Source organism: Oncorhynchus tshawytscha, unplaced genomic scaffold, assembly GCF_018296145.1.
Source record: "Oncorhynchus tshawytscha isolate Ot180627B unplaced genomic scaffold, Otsh_v2.0 Un_contig_8446_pilon_pilon, whole genome shotgun sequence".
NCBI lineage: Eukaryota > Metazoa > Chordata > Actinopteri > Salmoniformes > Salmonidae > Oncorhynchus > Oncorhynchus tshawytscha.
The window spans coordinates 258,131-277,050 of record NW_024609737.1 but is presented as its reverse complement, the minus strand read 5'-3'; the positions used below and the strand labels follow the sequence as shown (position 1 = coordinate 277,050).

Sequence of the window (18,920 nt, the reverse complement as noted above, 5' to 3'; positions counted from 1 at the left end):
AACACCATAGTGTCCTCAAAGCTCATCACTAAGCTATGGACCCTGGGACTAGACACCTGCAACTGGATCCTAGACTTCCTGATGGGCCGCTCCCAGGTGGTAAGGGTAGGTAACAACACATCCGCCACGCTGATCCTCAATACGGGGGCCCCTCAGGGGTGCGTGCTCAGTCCCCTCCTGTACTCCCTGTTCACTCATGACTGCACGGCCAGGCACAACTCCAACACCATCATTAACTATCATTGCTGATGACAATGTCATCACCCGATCACAACAATGTCATTACCTGATCACAACAGTGTCATCACCTGATCACCGAAAATGATGAGACAGCCTATAGGGAGGAGGTCAGAGACCTGACCGTGTGGTGCAAGGACAACAACCTCTCCCTCAACATGATCAAGACAAAGGAGATGATTGTGGACTACAGGAAAAGGAGAACTGAGCACGGCCTCATTCTCAGTGATGGGGCTGTAGTAGAGCAGGTTGAGAGCTTCAAGTCCCTTGGCGTCCACATCACCAACAAACTAACATGGTCTAAGCACATCAAGACAGTCGTGAAGAGAGCACATCACCAACAAACTAACATGGTCCAAGCACATCATGACAGTCGTGAAGAGGGCACGACAAAACCTATTCCCCCTCAGGAGACTGAAAAGATTTGGCATGGGTCCTCAGATCCTCAAAAGGTTTTACAGCTGCACCATCGAGAGCATCCTGACGGGTTGCATCACTGCCTGGTATGGCAACTGCTCGGCCTCCGAACGCAAGGCACTACAGAGGGTAGTGCGTATGGCCCAGTACATCACCAGGGCCAAGCTTCCTGCCATCCAGGACCTCTATATCAGGCGGTGTCAGAGGAAGGCCCTAAAAATTGCCACCCTAGTCATAGACTGTTCTCTCTGCTACCGCACGGCAAGCGGTACCGGAGCGACATGTCTAGGTCCAAGAGGCTTCTAAACAGCTTTTACCCCAAGCTATAAGACTCCTGAACAGCTAATCAAATAGCTACCCAGATTATTCCCCCCCCCCACTCCCCCTATGCTGCTGCTACACTCTGTTATTATCTATGCATAGCCATTTTAATAACCCTACCTGCATGTACATAATTACCCCAATTACCTTGACACCGGTGACCCCGCATGTTGACACATTGACTCTGAACTGGTACACCCTGTATATAGCCCCGGTATTGTTATTTACTGCTGTTCCTTAAATATTTGTTTTTCTTATCTCTTATCTTTTTTGTGTTGGTATTTTCTTAAAACTGCACTGTTGGTTAAGAGCTTGTAAGTAAGCATTTCACTGTAAGGTGAACACCTGTTGTGACAAATAAAATTTGATTTATGACACATTATACTTATCATTAACTTGAATGTTATGCTCTTACCCTGGACTTTTAAGCACTCTTGAAATGTCTTAGCATTCTCCTCTCCAGCCTCTTCTCTTTCCCATGATGCTTTGCTCATCACTCCCTCATCAGTATGTACATTTGTTCTGCTCGTCTTTTCTTTCATCTGTTTTCTATCATATTTTTCTCCCTCGTTTGTCTCTACACAACAGTTGTTAGAAATATTTTCCTCAGAGATCTTGCTAATCGTCTCATCCGCTTTATGTCCATCTATTTTTTCTATGTCCATTCTTGCTAATTCGTCTGAGATCAAATCTGTTTCCTTACTACATCTTTGTCTCTCTCGTTCCTCTCTTCGCTTGTCCTTACTTCTCTGCCCTGTCCGTACTTTGGTTCTGTTCTCTTTATTCCTGTCATCTGTCTCCACAATTTCCTCCAGACCTAATTTGGCCCAGTCACTACCTTCCCCTCCTCCACTCTCTTTGCCCTTTGACCCCTTGCCCTTTGAGGCTTTCTTACTTTGCCCTGTAATGTCCATCACTGTCTCTCCGTCACCCCCATCCTCAGGCCCTCCACCTCCCTCAGTCAGTGTCAACCCCTCAGCAGCCGCTTTCCGGCGTTGCAGGCACTTGATCTTGTAGGCAATGCGGCTCCTTTGCAGGATCATCTCCCTAACCTCTATCGTTCTGGCGTCGGTGCGGCTGAAGCTGGTTCTGGCTAAGACTGGTTCTCTGAGCAGTGGCCGGGACGGAGGCCTGGGACGGAGTCCTATAATGGAACTTTCCATTCCGGACCGGGTGGGCATCCATGTGGTCAAATCACAGTTCCTCTCCCGCTCTCGCTCTCGCTCCCTCCTCCTTGCCCTCTTTCTCTCTGCCCTTCGATCTTTGGCACTGTTAAAGTTCCTCATGTCTTTCTTCTTCATCTCATCTTTAATTCTCTCGTTTTCTCTCATTCATTTATTGATCCCCTCTCTCAATGACCTCAAAAAAGCCGTGTCCTTCTTAACTTCATTGAGAGCCCTTGAGAGAGAGGAAAGGACCAGCTGATTTCCCACTCTCTCCTCATTTAGCTGGTTGAATCCATCGTACATAACTAAGTCTCTCATGTACGGCTTGGGAAGGATTTCTTCAGTGTCTGCCTCTACTGCTCTGGCTATCCTCCACTGTCCATTATGCTCTAAAGAGTGAGAGGGAACATTTCAATCCAATCAATACATACCTGTAATCTAAATTTACACCAAGAATCACAATAATTAAAATGTTGGATTCAATTTAATCTATTTAATCTACCTTGTAGTAACATGGAAACATAGGCTACCCTTTCCTGTGGTCAAAATATGTATAGAAATATAATCAACTACATAATTATCACAATACTCACCAATCAGAGAGTTCCTGTCACACTGTGAGGAGCACTTCTCCCATTCCTTTTCTCCATACTTCTTCTCTCCCTCCATCCTTTTGGTCACACTCTCCCCTCTCGTCAGAATGTAGTGTGGCACAGAAACCCATGCAGACTTTAGGTCCCAGCTGTATTCCATCACGTTGTGGTCTTGAGCATAGCGACGATAGTCATCAGTCTCATAAGAGGGTGACCAAGTATGTCCACTGAGTTGGACTTGACCTTTGGGCCTCATGACTGACTCGCACAGATGATGGCTATGACTGGTGTGAGACAAAGGGTCAACCATGTCATCCTCACTGTCTGGCTCCAAAAACTGGTCATCATGACAGGTGATAACACTGCCTAAGTGCATTCTAGATATAAATATTTCAATCTCATGTGATCCTACATGGTCTGTAGTGAACGGAGTTCTGTCATCAGGGGCTGAGATAATGTTATCTTCCAGGATTTCATTGATGAGAGATTGAATGGCCTCTGACACCAAAGTGGGGTTAATTAGATTTTCAGTGGTCTGAGACTTCACTACAGGCTGGTCAATATAGTTATCTTTGCCTTGGTCCAACATATTGGAAAACAACAGAGCCTTATTGAAAGAGTCAATAGTGACTATTGATCCAAGAGCAGTGGCAACAAGGGATAAAGACTGGTCAGACGAGCTCACAGAATCTCTGCTAAAGTCTACTGCAGGTCGGTCATCATGGTCTTTAATGTAGAGGGAGATTTCCTTGTCAGAGTTCAAAGAGTCCTCAAACGGTACAGCATAGTGCTTCTCTGTGGTCACACAGTCTGCACAGGACCTCGTTAGCAGCTGGTCAGTGCTTTGTAAGTCATCCTCTGCCCTCTGCTGCCCTCTGGAGTCAACAGCGGAGTCTACCACTGGCAGGTCATCAGTGATCAGAGACACTTCACTGGAGTCAGACACAGTCAGGTCAGAGTCATTGCCAGGATTCACCAAGGTCTCCGTCGGTACCAGGGCAGTGTGCCACCCAGGGTCCAGCCCTTCTACCAATGCCAGGTCACAGTCTGGAGTCAGAGAACCCACCACAGCATGGTCAGCAACATCTCCATTACCTTCAGTGCCCAGAAGCACTTCACTGGAAAGTGCCTCGGGTTGGTTAGCATAGACCACTGTGGCCTTAGTAACCACTGAGTGGATTTCAGTGTTCATAGATGCCTTGATGGTGTCAACTTGGTCAGCATGAGGTTCAGCAATCAGGGAGTCTTCACAGGATCCTGATTTCAAGCTGTCATCACTGTCTTTGGGCAGCTGAATGGACTCCAAGGTTGATTGGGCTTTAGGTGTCTTAGACATATCAATGCATTTCAGCTCCATTATTCTTAGGCTTGAAAACTCCCCATGGCGTCCATCTGTCAGAACTGTGTGCACAGCTTCCCTAATGGCTTTCTCTGCCAGCTGGAAGGAAAAAATGTATGGTTCAGTATTGACTGTGTTTTCTACACATTAACATCACCTGAATAGTTGTCAAAGAATTACATTTTATTTTAAATAACATGCTGCATTGTCAGCAACTAACGTCAGCTAAGTTACGTAGCTAGATAAATTAGCAACGCAGTTGTAGTGGAAAATGTATTTAATTACAAAAATAGCAAACTCATAACTCAAGATAATTTACCTAATTTTGTCAAAATCAATCACAGCGTCCCTCAAACAAACGACGAAACGCTAGAGTTTACCGGTATAAAGCAAACATCGGGAGCTAGCAAGCTACTATTTATTTCAGCAAGCAACAAGTTGATGATTGTTTGTGTTCAAGTATTCGAAGCGTTAGTAGAAGACTTTAGCTTGCTACGTCAGATGCCAAATGTCCAAAACAAAACATTTTGACTACAGTGCGTTTACGTTTTCAGCACTAGGCGCTGTCCACTGGCTCATATGTACTACGCCATACCAGGCTCCATGTGCAACAGTGTTGCAATTGCGACTTTGATGTTATTTCCCTGTATGTGTGTGTGTGCATACATATTGTAGCCTATTTGCTTCGCATACATGGCTTTAATGTGTGTGTGTGGGGGGGAGGGACTTTAAATACCTGTACCTGTTGATTATATACAGGGAAATATTACACATTGTGTCAGGTGAACAAGACCTTTCAAGTGTTAGCATCTTGACATGTATTTCATGGGTACAGACTCAAACCACATATGAAAACTGCATTATTGATTGTATGGCTGGTGAGCCCTGAGTTTGGTTCCAATGCACAGCTTACTCCCCACCATTGGTCCAAAGGAAAGGAATATGCAACTCCTGAATATTGAAAATCCAAAACCCATATTGAGAAACTCAGGCATGTAACTTCTACTTTTTAAAGGTTCATTTTTTCAAATTTTTTATTAGACTATCTGAGCTTTCATACAGTGTTGCTTGCTATAATCAATGCTATTATTCTAGAGTAGAACACCATCTGGTGACCTGAATGTATTCTTGGATGGAGTCTTGTTAAACATTCTTTTGTTGTTGGAAAATATCATATCATTATATCTGCACTGCCATTTCACATTCAGTACTTGACTCTATAACTGACATTCATCGTTTAACACAACGTTCTGTGTTAAATCCCTTCATAAGGCTTTCATTAAAAATTAAAAACAGTAGTACATTTGACTTTATTTCATGTTTTTGTTGCTATAGAAAGAAACTGCTGACTCACCTTTTAACAACATATTTGTTTAATTAATGCTTTTATGAATTGGCTTCACATGTTTGTTTTCTGCATCACCTCCATAAAAAGGTGGCATCCAGTCTACTGGGTGCAGCTTGGCAGAAGTCCATGCCTGGCTAAATCCGCAACTGACCGTAGAATGGTTTCAATCACTAGAGATGTGATCTCCTCCCCTGGATTCTGCTGCCTTTCGGAGAGTCTCTTAACTCCTTCTGTTGATTGTCTTGGCTTCCTGACTTGTGAGGACCCTGAGTCAGTGGATCTGGGACTGGCTGAGCTCACCTTTGAGACAGGTGTGGGAACAGTGGATGTTGGCAAGGCATTTTGGGGGGGTGCTGGTTGACTCGGCCCAGAGGAAAGATTGCTCAGTGGTCTCTGAAAGAGAGGAACTCCTCCAACTGTGAACTGACTGAAATCATTACTTGTGGCGTTTGCTGCACATTCTGCTACTTCACGTATGATCGTTACCATTTCCATGGTGAGCCCCAGTTCTTCTAAGAATGAACTGTGTGTGGGGTCCGTCCTGCAACTCTCCATAACACTATCCAACATGGTGATAATTACAGTCCCTGTCAGTCGGATAATTATCAGTTCACAGTCTTCCTCAGTGCAGTCCTGCCATCTTTTTTCCATTTTCCGATTGTCTCCATTTGAAGCCACAGGCAAGAGATTTACTGGGATCACCGCATCAGACAACACCCCCGCCCCATACAAATACTTGTTCAGGATGCTTGAGACCCCTCCGCACACTTTTTGGAGAAGGCCCTCTACAGTCTTCCCCAAGATGTTATGTAGGCCTATACCGGAAACATCTTCCTGAGAGAAAGCAGTGGTTGACTGGGCAATGTAGTCCTACAAGTAAATGCAAGATGTATGTTTAAGATGATGCAGGTTCATTAATACAAAGTCAAGGCAAATGTTTATACAGTGAAACCACATACATAGAGCAAAGGTATCGTTCATAATTGATAGCTCACCACAATTTTTCCTGCGTAACGGCGTATCGAGTCATGTGTCGTCTCATTGTTCCTGCAGATATTTGACCATATATGTATTAGTCAGCTATGTGTTAGCTGACTAAACTCCCCTCCATGGTGAAGGACATTTCTGATGAACAGGCTTTGTGGAGAACAGTCTTTGTGGAATTCAGCTCTGACAACATCGATTCGCCCAAGGTCACTTCTTCAAAAAATGTAAATAATGAAATGCTTACCTTGTACCTGTGTTTGTCCTCTGTAGTTGCGTGCCTTTATTTGATGAAATCCATACATTTTCAATAAATGTTAATCAAATACAACCACTGACTGTTTGCTCATTGCTGTTGCTCTAAGATGGCAACTCAGTGAAAATGAGCATGTGCCAATTGAATCTTAAGGAAACAGCAGGTGGTTGTATTTGATTAAGGTTTATTGAAAAAGTATGGATTTCAGCAAACAAAGAAAGGCACGCAACTACTGAGGACGAACATAGGTACAAGGTAAGCATTTCATTATATATACAGTATATTGTTTTTACAAGTATTGACTTTTGGCGAATCAATGTAGTCCTAGCTGAATTCCACAAAGACAGACTTGTCTCTGCTTCACTCGGTTGGTGGAGTTCATTAGAAACTTCCTTTACCATAGCTGGGGTTTCATGTGACATGAATGATACTATTGGATAATTCATTAGATTATTTTCTGTGGGAAAAAAATGTATATAGGCCTAAATATAGAATTACATATTATAATTAAATAGGATCTATGTGGGCCTCAATTTTCTAATGTAAATTCACCTGGCGTTCTCGATGGTTACAGGGGTTGACCTCTTCTTCTAGTTCCATGTTCAAATAAACAAATACACACTCAAGTTAAACACCGTTTGAAACACGACTTCTACAGTAATTTATCCGGTAATAAATTATTGTTTTGTAGCCTTTAAAAATATAGTCTATCAATCGACATACCTTTCTCCCTCTCTTCGGCATTGTTGCAGTTGCTTAGATTCAAAACAAATGGAACGCAGTTAACCAGGCAAATGTCGCGTCATAACATGTGGTTTCATTGTGTTCCTGGGCTGCACGTTTCGTCATACAATATTGTTTTGAACATTCGTTTGATTCGACTGATGCCCAGCTGAGCATTCTATTTAATGTGGTCTTGGTGTTGATGAAGATATTGTATGAAGTGCATTACCGTGGCTTGGAAACACAATGACATTTTAAAAAGGAGGAAAATAATTAGTAGGACAAGCTTTTGTCATCATTGTAATGTCGCCAGATTGACTTTATATGCAGTATAACTTTAGCTAGCTAGCTAAGACTGGGCATCGACATTTTAGTTAGCTTAACGTTAGCACTGCTAGCTTTTTCTGCAGAACTTTGCTAGCTCAGGATGCCAACACTGCCATTTCTCAAGTAAACTTGACATCATAATGATGCCAATTTTGTTTTCTACAAATGGTGTTTACTTTAGCAATGTCATTAGCCCCAGTTCAGAAAGACAGAGCATCAGTTGGACATCAATATGATGCGGCATCTGTGCAACCCATGAATAGCTACTAGCTACATTATGTTTTGACAGAATCATAAAATAAGGGGATTTTGTAGAACCTTGTTTTGTAAAGTTTACAGGCGAGATGTTAATCGTCACCTGAATTTTGTCGCCAGACACGACTCGATCTCCACCAGTAGGTGTCAGTAGCTCAAATCAAATTTATTTGTCACATACACATGGTTAGCAGATGTTAATGCGAGTGTAGCGAAATGCTTGTGCTTCTAATTCCGACAATGCAGTAATAACGAACAAGTAATCTAACTAACAATTCCAAAAAAACTACTGTCTTATACACAGTGTAAGGGAATAAAGAATATGTACATAAGGATATATGAATGAGTGATGGTACAGAGCAGCATAGGCAAGATACAGTAGATGATATCGAGTACAGTATATACATATGAGATGAGTATGTAAACCAAGTGGCATAGTTAAAGTGGCTAGTGATACATGTATTACATAAGGATGCAGTCGATGATATAGAGTACAGTATCTACGTATGCATATGAGATGAATAATGTAGGGTAAGTAACATTATATAAGGTAGCATTGTTTAAAGTGGCTAGTGATATATTTACATCATTTCCCATCAATTCCCATTATTAAAGTGGCTGGAGTAGAGTCAGTGTCATTGACAGTGTGTTGGCAGTAGCCACTCAATGTTAGTGGTGGCTGTTTAACAGTCTGATGGCCTTGAGATAGAAGCTGTTTTTCAGTCTCTCGGTCCCAGCTTTGATGCACCTGTACTGACCTCGCCTTCTGGATGACAGCGGGGTGAACAGGCAGTGGCTCGGGTGGTTGATGTCCTTGATGATCTTTATGGCCTTCCTGTAGCATCGGGTGGTGTAGGTGTCCTGGAGGGCAGGTAGTTTGCCCCCGGTGATGCGTTGTGCAGACCTCACTACCCTCTGGAGAGCCTTACGGTTGAGGGCGGTGCAGTTGCCATACCAGGCGGTGATACAGCCCGCCAGGATGCTCTCGATTGTGCATCTGTAGAAGTTTGTGAGTGCTTTTGGTGACAAGCCGAATTTCTTCAGCCTCCTGAGGTTGAAGAGGCGCTGCTGCGCCTTCCTCACGATGCTGTCTGTGTGAGTGGACCAATTCAGTTTGTCTGTGATGTGTATGCCGAGGAACTTAAAACTTGCTACCCTCTCCACTACTGTTCCATCGATGTGGATGGGGGGGTGTTCCCTCTGCTGTTTCCTGAAGTCCACAATCATCTCCTTAGTTTTGTTGACGTTGAGTTAGACTCCAGGGGTGTGTTCAGTTAGGTTAAACGTTTACGCTGCGTGACGGTTGTAGTGAACGACACGATAACCCCCCCGCCGATAATAAATGGTATACTTTATTAAGAAAAGTTCAGTTGTAATAAAATACTTCATAATGAACCATAGTATTTTCTCATATTAAAAGACGGATGACCTAAGCATTCTAAATCAAATGTTTAAATACATGTCCATCCTTGATATGGTTTATGCCATTAACAGAAAAAGCCTTAGTATATCAGAAAGCATATTTGTGTAGTGTTAGAATTTAATTGTCAACTCAACCTCAAATTTTAATTACCTAACCAAACCTTACCATTGTGCCCAATGATAATTTAAATCATTGGTTGCTTATTTCAACTTTTCTCACCTGACTGTTGCTTTAACCTCAAAGGGGTATCTTTCCACTTCTAATTATTTCACACCAATCTTGCTTGGTGCAGTACTTCATAACGAAACAGAAAAGCCATCTGATCAGGGAGGGCGCACCATATTGTTTTTCAGTTGACTAGTTGATAGGCAGTGGGCTGATCGAACAGGTCTACTGTTGGAAAATGTGTGTGTACAACATTTGTGTTGAAATGTTAACAGGGAAATACAAGAGATGAGCCAAGAAAAATTCCACATCAAGTGTTAAAAATGTTTAATGTGAATTAAAGGCATAATTGTAATTTTTTAATAGAGCATGTTGTAAGGCTGAGTTTTAGTAAAATGCATATATTTTGTGTCCTCATACTATTCAGTAATGCAGTCCATAAACATGATTTGGAAAATAAATTAATATACATGACAATGTTTTCAAAGGTTCTTGCCATGATTACACACCTTTCCCTATGTGAGTGCGCAGGTGCCTTTTGAGACGCGTTGAGGTGGAGAAGCACTTTTTACACAACATACAGGAGTATGGGCGCTCTCCTGTGTGTGTCCGCAGATGCATGGTCAGGTCTGACGAACACCTAAACCTCCGTTCACAGCCCGAGCACGGGTATGGCCGCTCCCCTGTGTGTATTCGCCTGTGGAGGAGCAGCTCCCCAGAGGTAAGGAAGGTCTTGCCACACTGAGCGCACTGATGCGGTCTCTCCCCTGTGTGCATCAGGTTGTGTCTTATGAGGGAAGTAGACTTGGCAAACTCCTTCCCACAGTGTGCGCAAGAGAACGGTCGCTCCCCTGTGTGGGTATTCATGTGTTCACTCTGTGCACGCTTGGTTTTGAAGCTCTTGGGACACTGAGAGCAAGAGAACGGTCTGAAGTCGCTGTGACTGCGTTGGTGTCTTACCAGCTCCCCATGTGTTAAGAAGGTCTTCTGACAGACGGTGCAGAGGTATGGCCTCTCCCCTGTATGAATCCTCTCGTGTCTCGTCAGGCCCGCGAGCTGAGTAAAACTTTTCTCGCAGAAGGAGCACTGGAAAGGCCTCTGCCCGTTGTGAATCAGTTGGTGTCTGTTCAGTATCTGTAACTGGGTGAAACTCTTGCCGCACTCCAGGCACGGGTACGGCCGCTCCTTGGTGTGGATTTGCCGGTGCTTGTTCAGCAGCCACACGTGAGTGAAGCCCTTGCCGCACTCTGCGCAGGGGAAGGGTCTCTCTCCGGTGTGCTTCATCTGATGTCTCCTCAGGTCAGACGGGCGGCCGTAGATCTTCTCGCACTGGGAACACTTGTAATGGCGATTCACCACGTGGGTTTGCCTATGCTTCAGCCGCTCTAGTACGGTGTCAAAGCTAGCCCCACATTTCTGACACTTGTACTGACCACTCCCTTTGTCGTTTGGCTCCTCCTGTTGCTCTGTGGACTGTAGTGGGGGATCAGCACTCTGGCCACAAGGCGTTCTGGTGAAGTGTAGGGACAGTAGGCCCAGTTGGGTGAACCCCTTGCCACATTGAGGGCAGATATATGGGCGTTCCCCGGTGTGAATCCGCTGATGCCTCGTCAGATCCCAGGAGTTCTTGAAACCCTTGTCGCACTCCTTGCAGGTGTACGGACGCTCCCCTGTGTGAATGCGCTGGTGCCTGGTCACGTCTGACGAGCGAGTGAAAGTCTTTCCACACTCGTGGCATGTGTGAGCACCGGGTTCAGAGCTTGCGTGGATGGGGAAAGGCTTGGGGAATTCAGGACGGGGGAACTTTTTCCTGGGAAGCGCTGGGTTCTCTTCAGTTTTCTGGAGCTTGCTGTACTCCTCTGGGTGATTTCGCTCAATGTGCTGGAGGAGGTAGGATTCCTGCATGTGAAAGAATGGGCACTGGGAACAGGCAAAGACCTGGGAAGACATCTCAACGGTGTGACCTGAAGGAATACAATGGGAAAAGGAGACTAATAATGTGACAGAGGCAGCACAAGCATTAGGTGGTTGTTTTTACAAGGCATACCACAGTCTCCACATTGTATTATATGTAGTAACAGAGAAAGACATTCAATATTTCCTCCTTACTCTGAGTGCCCAAGTTCTCAAGACATGTGTGGTGTTGCAGCAGGGATTTCAGGTCCTCAGGTTGAGAGAGGGCCTGCAAACACTCCTCCAGGACAGAGGGAGCAGAACTGAGCCATGACACAGTCTATAGGAGCAGAGATGCAAACAAGTGAGTGACAATATGCTGGAAAGTTCACATGTTTTTTTTCACACTGGGGAACGTTTCAAAATGCTAGGCCCATTTCAAGAACACCAGAGAAGCCGGTGGCTAGCACCTCAGCTAACAGCGTGGCCCCAGAGTGGCTATAAGGCAGAGGTTATGTGCAGAAAGGGACAGTACAGCTTGGATATCTTCTCCTAATAAGATACAGAACATATTACCCTCCTATAACTTAACCAGTCTAAATGTTGCCATCATGGTCAGCACTGCAGGATTTTCCCAATACAATAACAGAAGGGGACTTGAACCCAGCTGAAGGTGACCTAGTGAGGTGTTACTTTGTGCTACCTGTCCAAGGTCTGGTACTGGCAATATCTTCTCCAGTTTAGAAAGGAATTCCCACACAAGTAGTTGCATATCTGTGTCATAACTGGCGCCGTACTCCGTTGGAAACACCTCCTGGAATCAAGATAGATGGGGATATAATTGGTGTAGGGTGAAGTTGACCCTAGATGCTAATCTTGGGTCAGTTCTGCATTTACCCCACTGATGGTCAAGGTTAGATTGGGGGCGGGAGAAGCTGGTCCTACATCTGTACCTATGGAAAACTTCCTTCCGGGGCAATAATTACAAGGACTGTAAATGGTCTTTGGTAACTAAACAGAACCAGGAAGCTAGAGAGAGAGACCTTAACATATGATGGAGGCAGACTAACCTGGAAGAAGTGTTCTCTCTCCGCTGGGTCTTTCAGCAAAGTCTGGATGAGCTCCAGGAAGATGGCCTCTTCTGCATCCACCTCAGCATCTCCACTCTGTGAAATAGAACTTATCAGTGATAAGGGAACAGTAAACCACCGTCACCCACCACTGAAAATAAGAGGGAGCAACACTGCAGTCCTTGATGGCCTTGACATATAGGAACAAGCACTGGAAATTAGCGCAAGCTAATTGGTGCAAAGGATCTGACGGTTGCTTATTCATTGTGTCAATGTTTTAATTCTATCTTATCCTAGGCAAATACGTGATTTAAATAAGCACATTTCAAATGATAGGAATGGCAAAGGCGGTTCCATAAAGACCAGGGGCCATATACATCAAGCATCTCAAAGTAAGCTGATTTAGGATCAGTTAAGCATTTTATATCACAATGAAAAGGATTACAAGGACAGGGGGGAACTGATCCTAGATCAGCACTCCTCCTCCGAGAAGTTTTATACATATGGCCCCAGGCCAAATTGAAGTTGTCCTCCACAGAGTATCATTACTTACCCCTGTGTGTCCAGGGGGGCGAATTCTGTCCAGGTGGGGTTGGATGATCTGGATATCAGCTGTATGATCAGCGGAACACAACTCTAGTATCACCTGAAAGGAATAACAGCACCCAACAAATGATGACCACTGACAGAACCTGAGCAATCAGGACAATAGACAGAACCCAACTGATCAGGACCATGGACAACCCCCTGCAATCAGGAAAATGGACAGAACCTAACTAATCAGCAGCTACATGGCTCTAAACACACTGTCCAAACTACTGCTGTTAGGGGTTCCAGTTTACAAAAACAACATCCTTAACTGTATTCGCCACTAACCCTTGTTCGCAGCCGCAGAAGAAGCTTGGCCCTCTGTTTCTCATTCAACAGGTCTGGAACTGTCGCTGTCACAAGGCCGACGAACTCCTCTAGTTTCTCATAATCCATGACATCTCTTCGTTGCGCTACTTGCCACATGGCCGCAGAGAGCAGCCTCAGAGGTGGTATCAACAGGCGCAAAGAGGATAACGGGAGGAAGATATCTACGGGCAAAAATTGGTCATTGAGTTTGGTGAGAGAGACGAGACAATCTTGGGACAATAATTATTGGTAGTGCGGGTTAGGAGGCATAACGTTACATTGCCGCATAACTTGAGTAGATGCTAGCAAATAAAGATGTAGCTAAAATGTGAATTAGTGGCCCAATTTTATCTATTCGATCCATCTTCTAGCAGCTAGTCTACCCAAATGGCTGGTCCACCCTAGACAGCCTGTATCTTTGCTATAACTAACAGTAGCCGCAAGTTGCTAGCCAACGTTAGCTGGGTACTTATTTTAAACGAACCTGCATTCTCCACTGGTTTTGTCGTGACACAGATTTCCATCATTATGGATAATTGAGTTGTGACTTATAACTTTAATGAACTAGTTTGGTTTATATTAAACCCAGAAAGACATTTGGGAGTATAATAGTTTAGCTTATCCACTATCTGGCAGGCTAGCGTCCTTCCTCTTCTTTTTTATCTTCCGGGAAAGTTTTCTTCCTCTCTGGTCCATCAATGGGAAAAGGCGCTTATACTGCCACCTACCGACCATACATTGGCACGACTCTGGTGTAAACTTCCAGCTGTCTTTATTTACTGCGCTACTACAAAAACACAGATACAAAAACAAACTATATATTTGTATAAAACATGTAAAAAATTGAGTAAATATGATTCCCCTATGCACATCTCGGAATGTGACAGAAAAAAAACATGTTTATTTAGGGATTTACATAGGTTTATCTCATAGTGTACATCACTTTTATTCCAGACAACATGGAATTACAGATCTCTGGTTTATGCCGATGTAGTTTCAGTAGGATCTTTGTTCAAGAGACCGGGAATACATCTGCTGTAATCTTGTTCCAATCATCATGTTTAGGTGGCTCAATCAAGTCACCTTCTCTCAATTGTCTTATATCCAAATCAGACATACACATTTTAGAGAGAGCACACTTTAATCCACTAGCTACATCATGTTAACCTGCAGTTCCTTGTGACATTGCAGTCATTTAGCAGCCACTTTTATCCAGAGTGAGGTGTTGTCTTGAGTTTCACATTTTAAATAGTCAGACTGCCACAAATCATTGTCTTGATTTCAACAACAGGCATATTCAGATGTTATGGTCTCACAATTTTGCTATTTTCTGGACATACTGTTAAATATTCCATATAATACCAAAATGTGGACAGTTAAAAACAACACATAGGCCTAACAAAGGAAGACATCAATATAATTTGAACACCAATCTGGTCGAGGGGTGTAAACCTTATACCTCAGTGGTGTAAACAGTCCTTTTTAAAGATCGATCATTTCAGCCAACAGGGGGTCATGGTTAAAGGGGGCGGCACTTCAAGTGTAGAATCCCAAGTCACTCCTGCAAGGGATACAATTCAACAATTTATTAATAACCTTGAATACACATGTTCTGGTGCGCAACCAGATACAAAAAGTGGTATTTGTATATATATATTTTTTAATATGATAAATTAGCTAACTTTAAAATACACAGTGTGTTCCCAAACACAACTAACTTAACTGGCACTCTCACTTCCTTAGCCACCATAGCTAGCAAGTCTAATTTGTAGCTAGCTATCTGGGGTTTTGCAGTTGTACTCAAACTTACCATTTTAGCTAGGGAACTATGAAATACATAACGAGGAAAAATGCGATGTCAAACATCACAAACAGCCAAAAGTCAAACCAGTATGAGTGTTTTGGTAAAGATACCAAAGCGCCTTTCGTGTCCAAACTCTCTTCCGAGCCCATTTTCAGGAAGTGTGTGCACGAAGAGCACCGCCCCAGTGCTATCGTAGCCCTGTCTATTTCTTACTCTTTGCCTCCACCTAGTGGCTTCTTCGAGGTTTAACGGCGGTTGGCATCCAATTTGTTGCATTACCGCCACCTACTAGACTGGAGTACAACTCCCTTATACTTTTGCTTGAAAAATAAACATGTACTAAATAAATACCCTACCATCTAACATTACACTCACACATAAAAACAATCTATAATAAATTAACACCACCCTACTCCACCAATTAAATGTATTTATTCCTACCTCATTCCATCATCCTGAAAGGATGGGACATCACCATTTAACACATCCTGTAACTCTTCTGATGTCAAGTCTCACACACCCAAATACCTCTCTGCAGCTGCCACCACAATGTCAATTTTATGCAACTTCCGTTCCATCCCTGCAGTACAGTTGATAACCATTTCTATAAATGCTAAAAATTCAATCTTACTGAAACTTAACTCCATTTCCGCCGAGGCGTCCGCCCTCCTCCCCCTCCACCTCCACCTAGTGGAGCTTATAGTAGTTTCTTCTTCTTCTTCTTCTTCTTCTTCTTCTTCTTCTTCTTCTTCTTCTTCTTCTTCTTCTTCTTCTTCTTCTTCTTCTTCTTCTTCTTCTTCTTCTTCTTCTTCTTCTTCTTCTTCTTCTTCTTCTTCTTCTTCTTCTTCTTCTTCTTCTTCTTCTTCTTCTTCTTCTTCTTCTATGATATCATGGCGGTCCGCAAACAAACGTTTAAAGTGCATGCCGCCACCTACTGTGCTGGAATGTACGATCAATCATGATCTGCCCAAGTCTGTACTACCATGAAAATAAAATTCAAAACCTAAAATTCTACCACACCCTCCCCAACCCCAATAAACTTTATATCATGCTGAATCACTCCACCCTTAGGACTGTTCAGCATGTCAACAACCATTTCAACAGTCTATTACCCCCAATATCTCTTTTGCCGTCTCCACAATAACCTTCAACCTGGCATTTCTGCTTTCCACAACCCGAGTCGTATTGATAACCTTACCAATAAAAACTTTGAAGTCAACTGTATTCATTATCAAAGTGTCCTTTGACACCACACATTCATGAGCACAATATTTCTGAACAAGCTTCCAAACCATCATGACTCCTCCTCCTTTCTCTGTAACTGGCATCCACCTAATGCTGCACTGTGTTCTCCCCCACAGTTACAGTACTTAACCTTCACATTGTTTTCACCATAATCATGTGCACACTTGGCACATCTTTCCTTTCCTTTACAATGAGCAGCTACATGTCCCATTCTTTGGCATTTAAAACACTGCAGTGCATATGGGACAAATTCTCTGACATTGAAACTAAGGAATCCTGTCTGTACTTTTCCCGGCAAGACATCATTGATAATCCTTCACTTCTTTGACCCTCTTTCCTACTGAACAACCTTTTGGCCTCAATCACTCTGCCTGCCTTCACATTGTCTTTAATTGTCATTTGTGGACATAGATATTGGGACCCCAGTGATGACTCCCATCAATCTAGCATAAACACCAGGGACATGGCTTTTAATCTTCTTTCCATTAAGCTTTTCCATTTCCAGAATCTTCTCTTGCTGAGCCTGACAACCACACAATATTAATAATCTACTATTTCCAATGAACTGAGCTAATTTCACTTCACCTTCCTCTTTCTCTACAGCATTAGCTCGTCATATAGGGTGTAAGTGAGGCCCTGTGGTCTCATCAAACACCATCACAATTTCCACTCCAACACTCCATTACTATTGGTTCCTACCTTGGCCCTCTTTATGCTTTCCTTACTAGACACTCCACTACTTTCTGTGTCATGATCTGTCTTCTTCCTATGTCTTTCCACTACTGACCATTCAGGTCCTTGACCCTCATCCTCCCTCTCCATAGCATCAGAACTGACACCCATATTGTCCTCATTTCAGCATAGCTGTTGTTTCACCAACCTTTTCTCAATTTCCTCCATTTCGTCTGCAATACTCGCCGCCATTTCCGACCTCCAACCCCTCACTCACACTCCCATTCTTCCCCAATCCTTCCAATCAATGAATCCTTAGAATTCCCCATGTAACTACTGGCAGTTATAACTCCAGGGTCTTTTCTCAATTGCATTCTCCTCGTGTCCTCTCTCATCGCCCCCTTCTCAAAACTCAATGGAAGAAAGGGTCAGAGGGGCGGGACCACTAGCATTCTCATCCAATGGGTTTTGAGGAGGCGGCAAGGAGAGAGGACGCAAGAAGGATACAATTGAGAATCTCCCATTATCAATGTTACCGCTTACTATTATAGCAGTTCATAATATAAATGTATTGTAATATTGTATTATTGCTTATACCTGATATTGTATTATAATTACTAATTATTCCTCTTCTGTACTTTCAGAAACTAAGTTTAAATTGTTTATTTTTCATCAATTAAAGCACATTTGAAGGAACCCCTGTTAATAACAATTGGCCATTTAACCTAACTGGAAGTGGAGTTGCTGACATCTTTCTTTGTGAACATTGACACCAGCTTTTGTTGGACGAGCAACATAATGTGAACGTACACTCCTTTACAAGTGAGCTTTTTAGGATTTCAAATATGGTGTATTTGATCAAGAGCACTTGTGGTCAGAGTTCTGGAGTGGCTCACAGGGTTGGCCATTACTCATCCAGTAGCTCACTGACACAGATAGGTAAGCCAAAGCTGAATGATAGACAAACACTTGTGGTCAGAGTTCTGGAGTGGCTCACAGGGTTGGCCATTACTCATCCAGTAGCTCACTGACACAGATAGGTAAGCCAAAGCTGAATGATAGACAAACACTTGTGGTCAGAGTTCTGGAGTGGCTCACAGGGTTGGCCATTACTCATCCAGTAGCTCACTGACACAGATAGTTAAGCCAAAGCTGAATGATAGACAAACACTTGTTGGCAAAGCTCTGGAGTGGCACAGTAATCGGTTATAGTGGCATAATCTATTGGGCACAATAATGTTACCCAGCCAGCACCTTCCATCCCCAACATGATTCTCTATGAGGGAAAGGTTCATGTTAAGTTTAGACATAGTGGTAGAACCAAGTGGAAACCCTGTCCCCAGCTCTACTGTATGTCCAGATACAGGTGCTGGTTCTGGCAGGAACAAAGTTCAATCCCAAACAAATGTATGTTTAAATAAAACTGCACACTAGCAAAGAGCGACCGTAAATAAAGGTAAGAGCAGTTGTGTGTGTTAACATTTGTTTGGGATATCGCCAAGTCTGTACCAGAGGAAAGATATGGAGGAGAACAAATGATCAGAGACATGAGATAGAACAGGACGCATTGTTTGCTAATGTGACACCAAATACCATTTATTAGGGCTTTACAAAGACTACAAAATCCCTCCAGATGATTTAAATCGCTGTCTCTGTCTATTTACACGATATGTTACATACAAATGTACAAAATATAAAACATTTAAGGACAAATGTTTCAACAAAAAAGAAACTCTCCTCAAAGCAGTAAATGTTTTCAACTAAGATGTCATTGAGATTGTATGG

The 18,920-nt window shown here is 43.2% G+C and overlaps 3 protein-coding genes across 3 annotated transcripts; all 3 read right to left on the bottom strand.

The window, feature by feature from the left end:
* Window positions 1-1,397: 1,397 nt before the first annotated feature.
* Window positions 1,398-4,149, bottom strand: LOC121845672. The gene is made up of 2 exons (XM_042317410.1): window positions 2,735-4,149; window positions 1,398-2,530 (listed from the first exon to the last, which is right to left on the bottom strand). The coding sequence occupies exons 1-2, from the start codon at window positions 4,089-4,091 to the stop codon at window positions 2,307-2,309; spliced, it is 1,581 nt and encodes a 526-aa protein (XP_042173344.1). The 5' UTR covers window positions 4,092-4,149; the 3' UTR covers window positions 1,398-2,306.
* Window positions 4,150-5,210: 1,061 nt separating this feature from the next.
* Window positions 5,211-7,762, bottom strand: LOC112240079. The gene is made up of 4 exons (XM_042317409.1): window positions 7,385-7,762; window positions 7,214-7,251; window positions 6,417-6,468; window positions 5,211-6,291 (listed from the first exon to the last, which is right to left on the bottom strand). Exons 1-4 carry the CDS (start codon window positions 7,403-7,405, stop codon window positions 5,521-5,523), a joined length of 882 nt encoding a protein of 293 aa, XP_042173343.1. The 5' UTR covers window positions 7,406-7,762; the 3' UTR covers window positions 5,211-5,520.
* Window positions 7,763-9,864: 2,102 nt separating this feature from the next.
* LOC112240077 (zinc finger protein 2 homolog) lies at window positions 9,865-15,418 on the bottom strand. The gene is made up of 8 exons (XM_042317408.1): window positions 15,225-15,418; window positions 13,899-14,975; window positions 13,394-13,596; window positions 13,071-13,163; window positions 12,518-12,613; window positions 12,151-12,261; window positions 11,664-11,787; window positions 9,865-11,518 (listed from the first exon to the last, which is right to left on the bottom strand). The coding sequence occupies exons 2-8, from the start codon at window positions 13,939-13,941 to the stop codon at window positions 10,056-10,058; spliced, it is 2,133 nt and encodes a 710-aa protein (XP_042173342.1). The 5' UTR covers window positions 13,942-14,975; window positions 15,225-15,418; the 3' UTR covers window positions 9,865-10,055.
* Between the last annotated feature and the right edge of the window lie 3,502 nt (window positions 15,419-18,920).

Coding starts and splice junctions, on each gene's coding strand:
- LOC112240079 (XM_042317409.1), bottom strand. CDS start 7,405: ATGCCGAAGAGAGGGAGAAAG. Junction 7,252..7,384: donor TGCCGAAGAGAGGGAGAAAG/GTATGTCGATTG, acceptor ACATGGAACTAG/AAGAAGAGGTCAACCCCTGT. Junction 6,469..7,213: donor GTAACCATCGAGAACGCCAG/GTGAATTTACAT, acceptor AAATATCTGCAG/GAACAATGAGACGACACATG.
- LOC121845672 (XM_042317410.1), bottom strand. CDS start 4,091: ATGGAGCTGAAATGCATTGATATGTCTAAGACACCTAAAGCCCAATCA. Junction 2,531..2,734: donor TGACAGGAACTCTCTGATTG/GTGAGTATTGTG, acceptor CTCACTCTTTAG/AGCATAATGGACAGTGGAGG.
- LOC112240077 (XM_042317408.1), bottom strand. CDS start 13,941: ATGATGGAAATCTGTGTCACGACAAAACCAGTGGAGAATGCAG. Junction 12,262..12,517: donor AGAGAGAACACTTCTTCCAG/GTTAGTCTGCCT, acceptor TCTTGATTCCAG/GAGGTGTTTCCAACGGAGTA. Junction 11,519..11,663: donor TGAGAACTTGGGCACTCAGA/GTAAGGAGGAAA, acceptor GTATTCCTTCAG/GTCACACCGTTGAGATGTCT.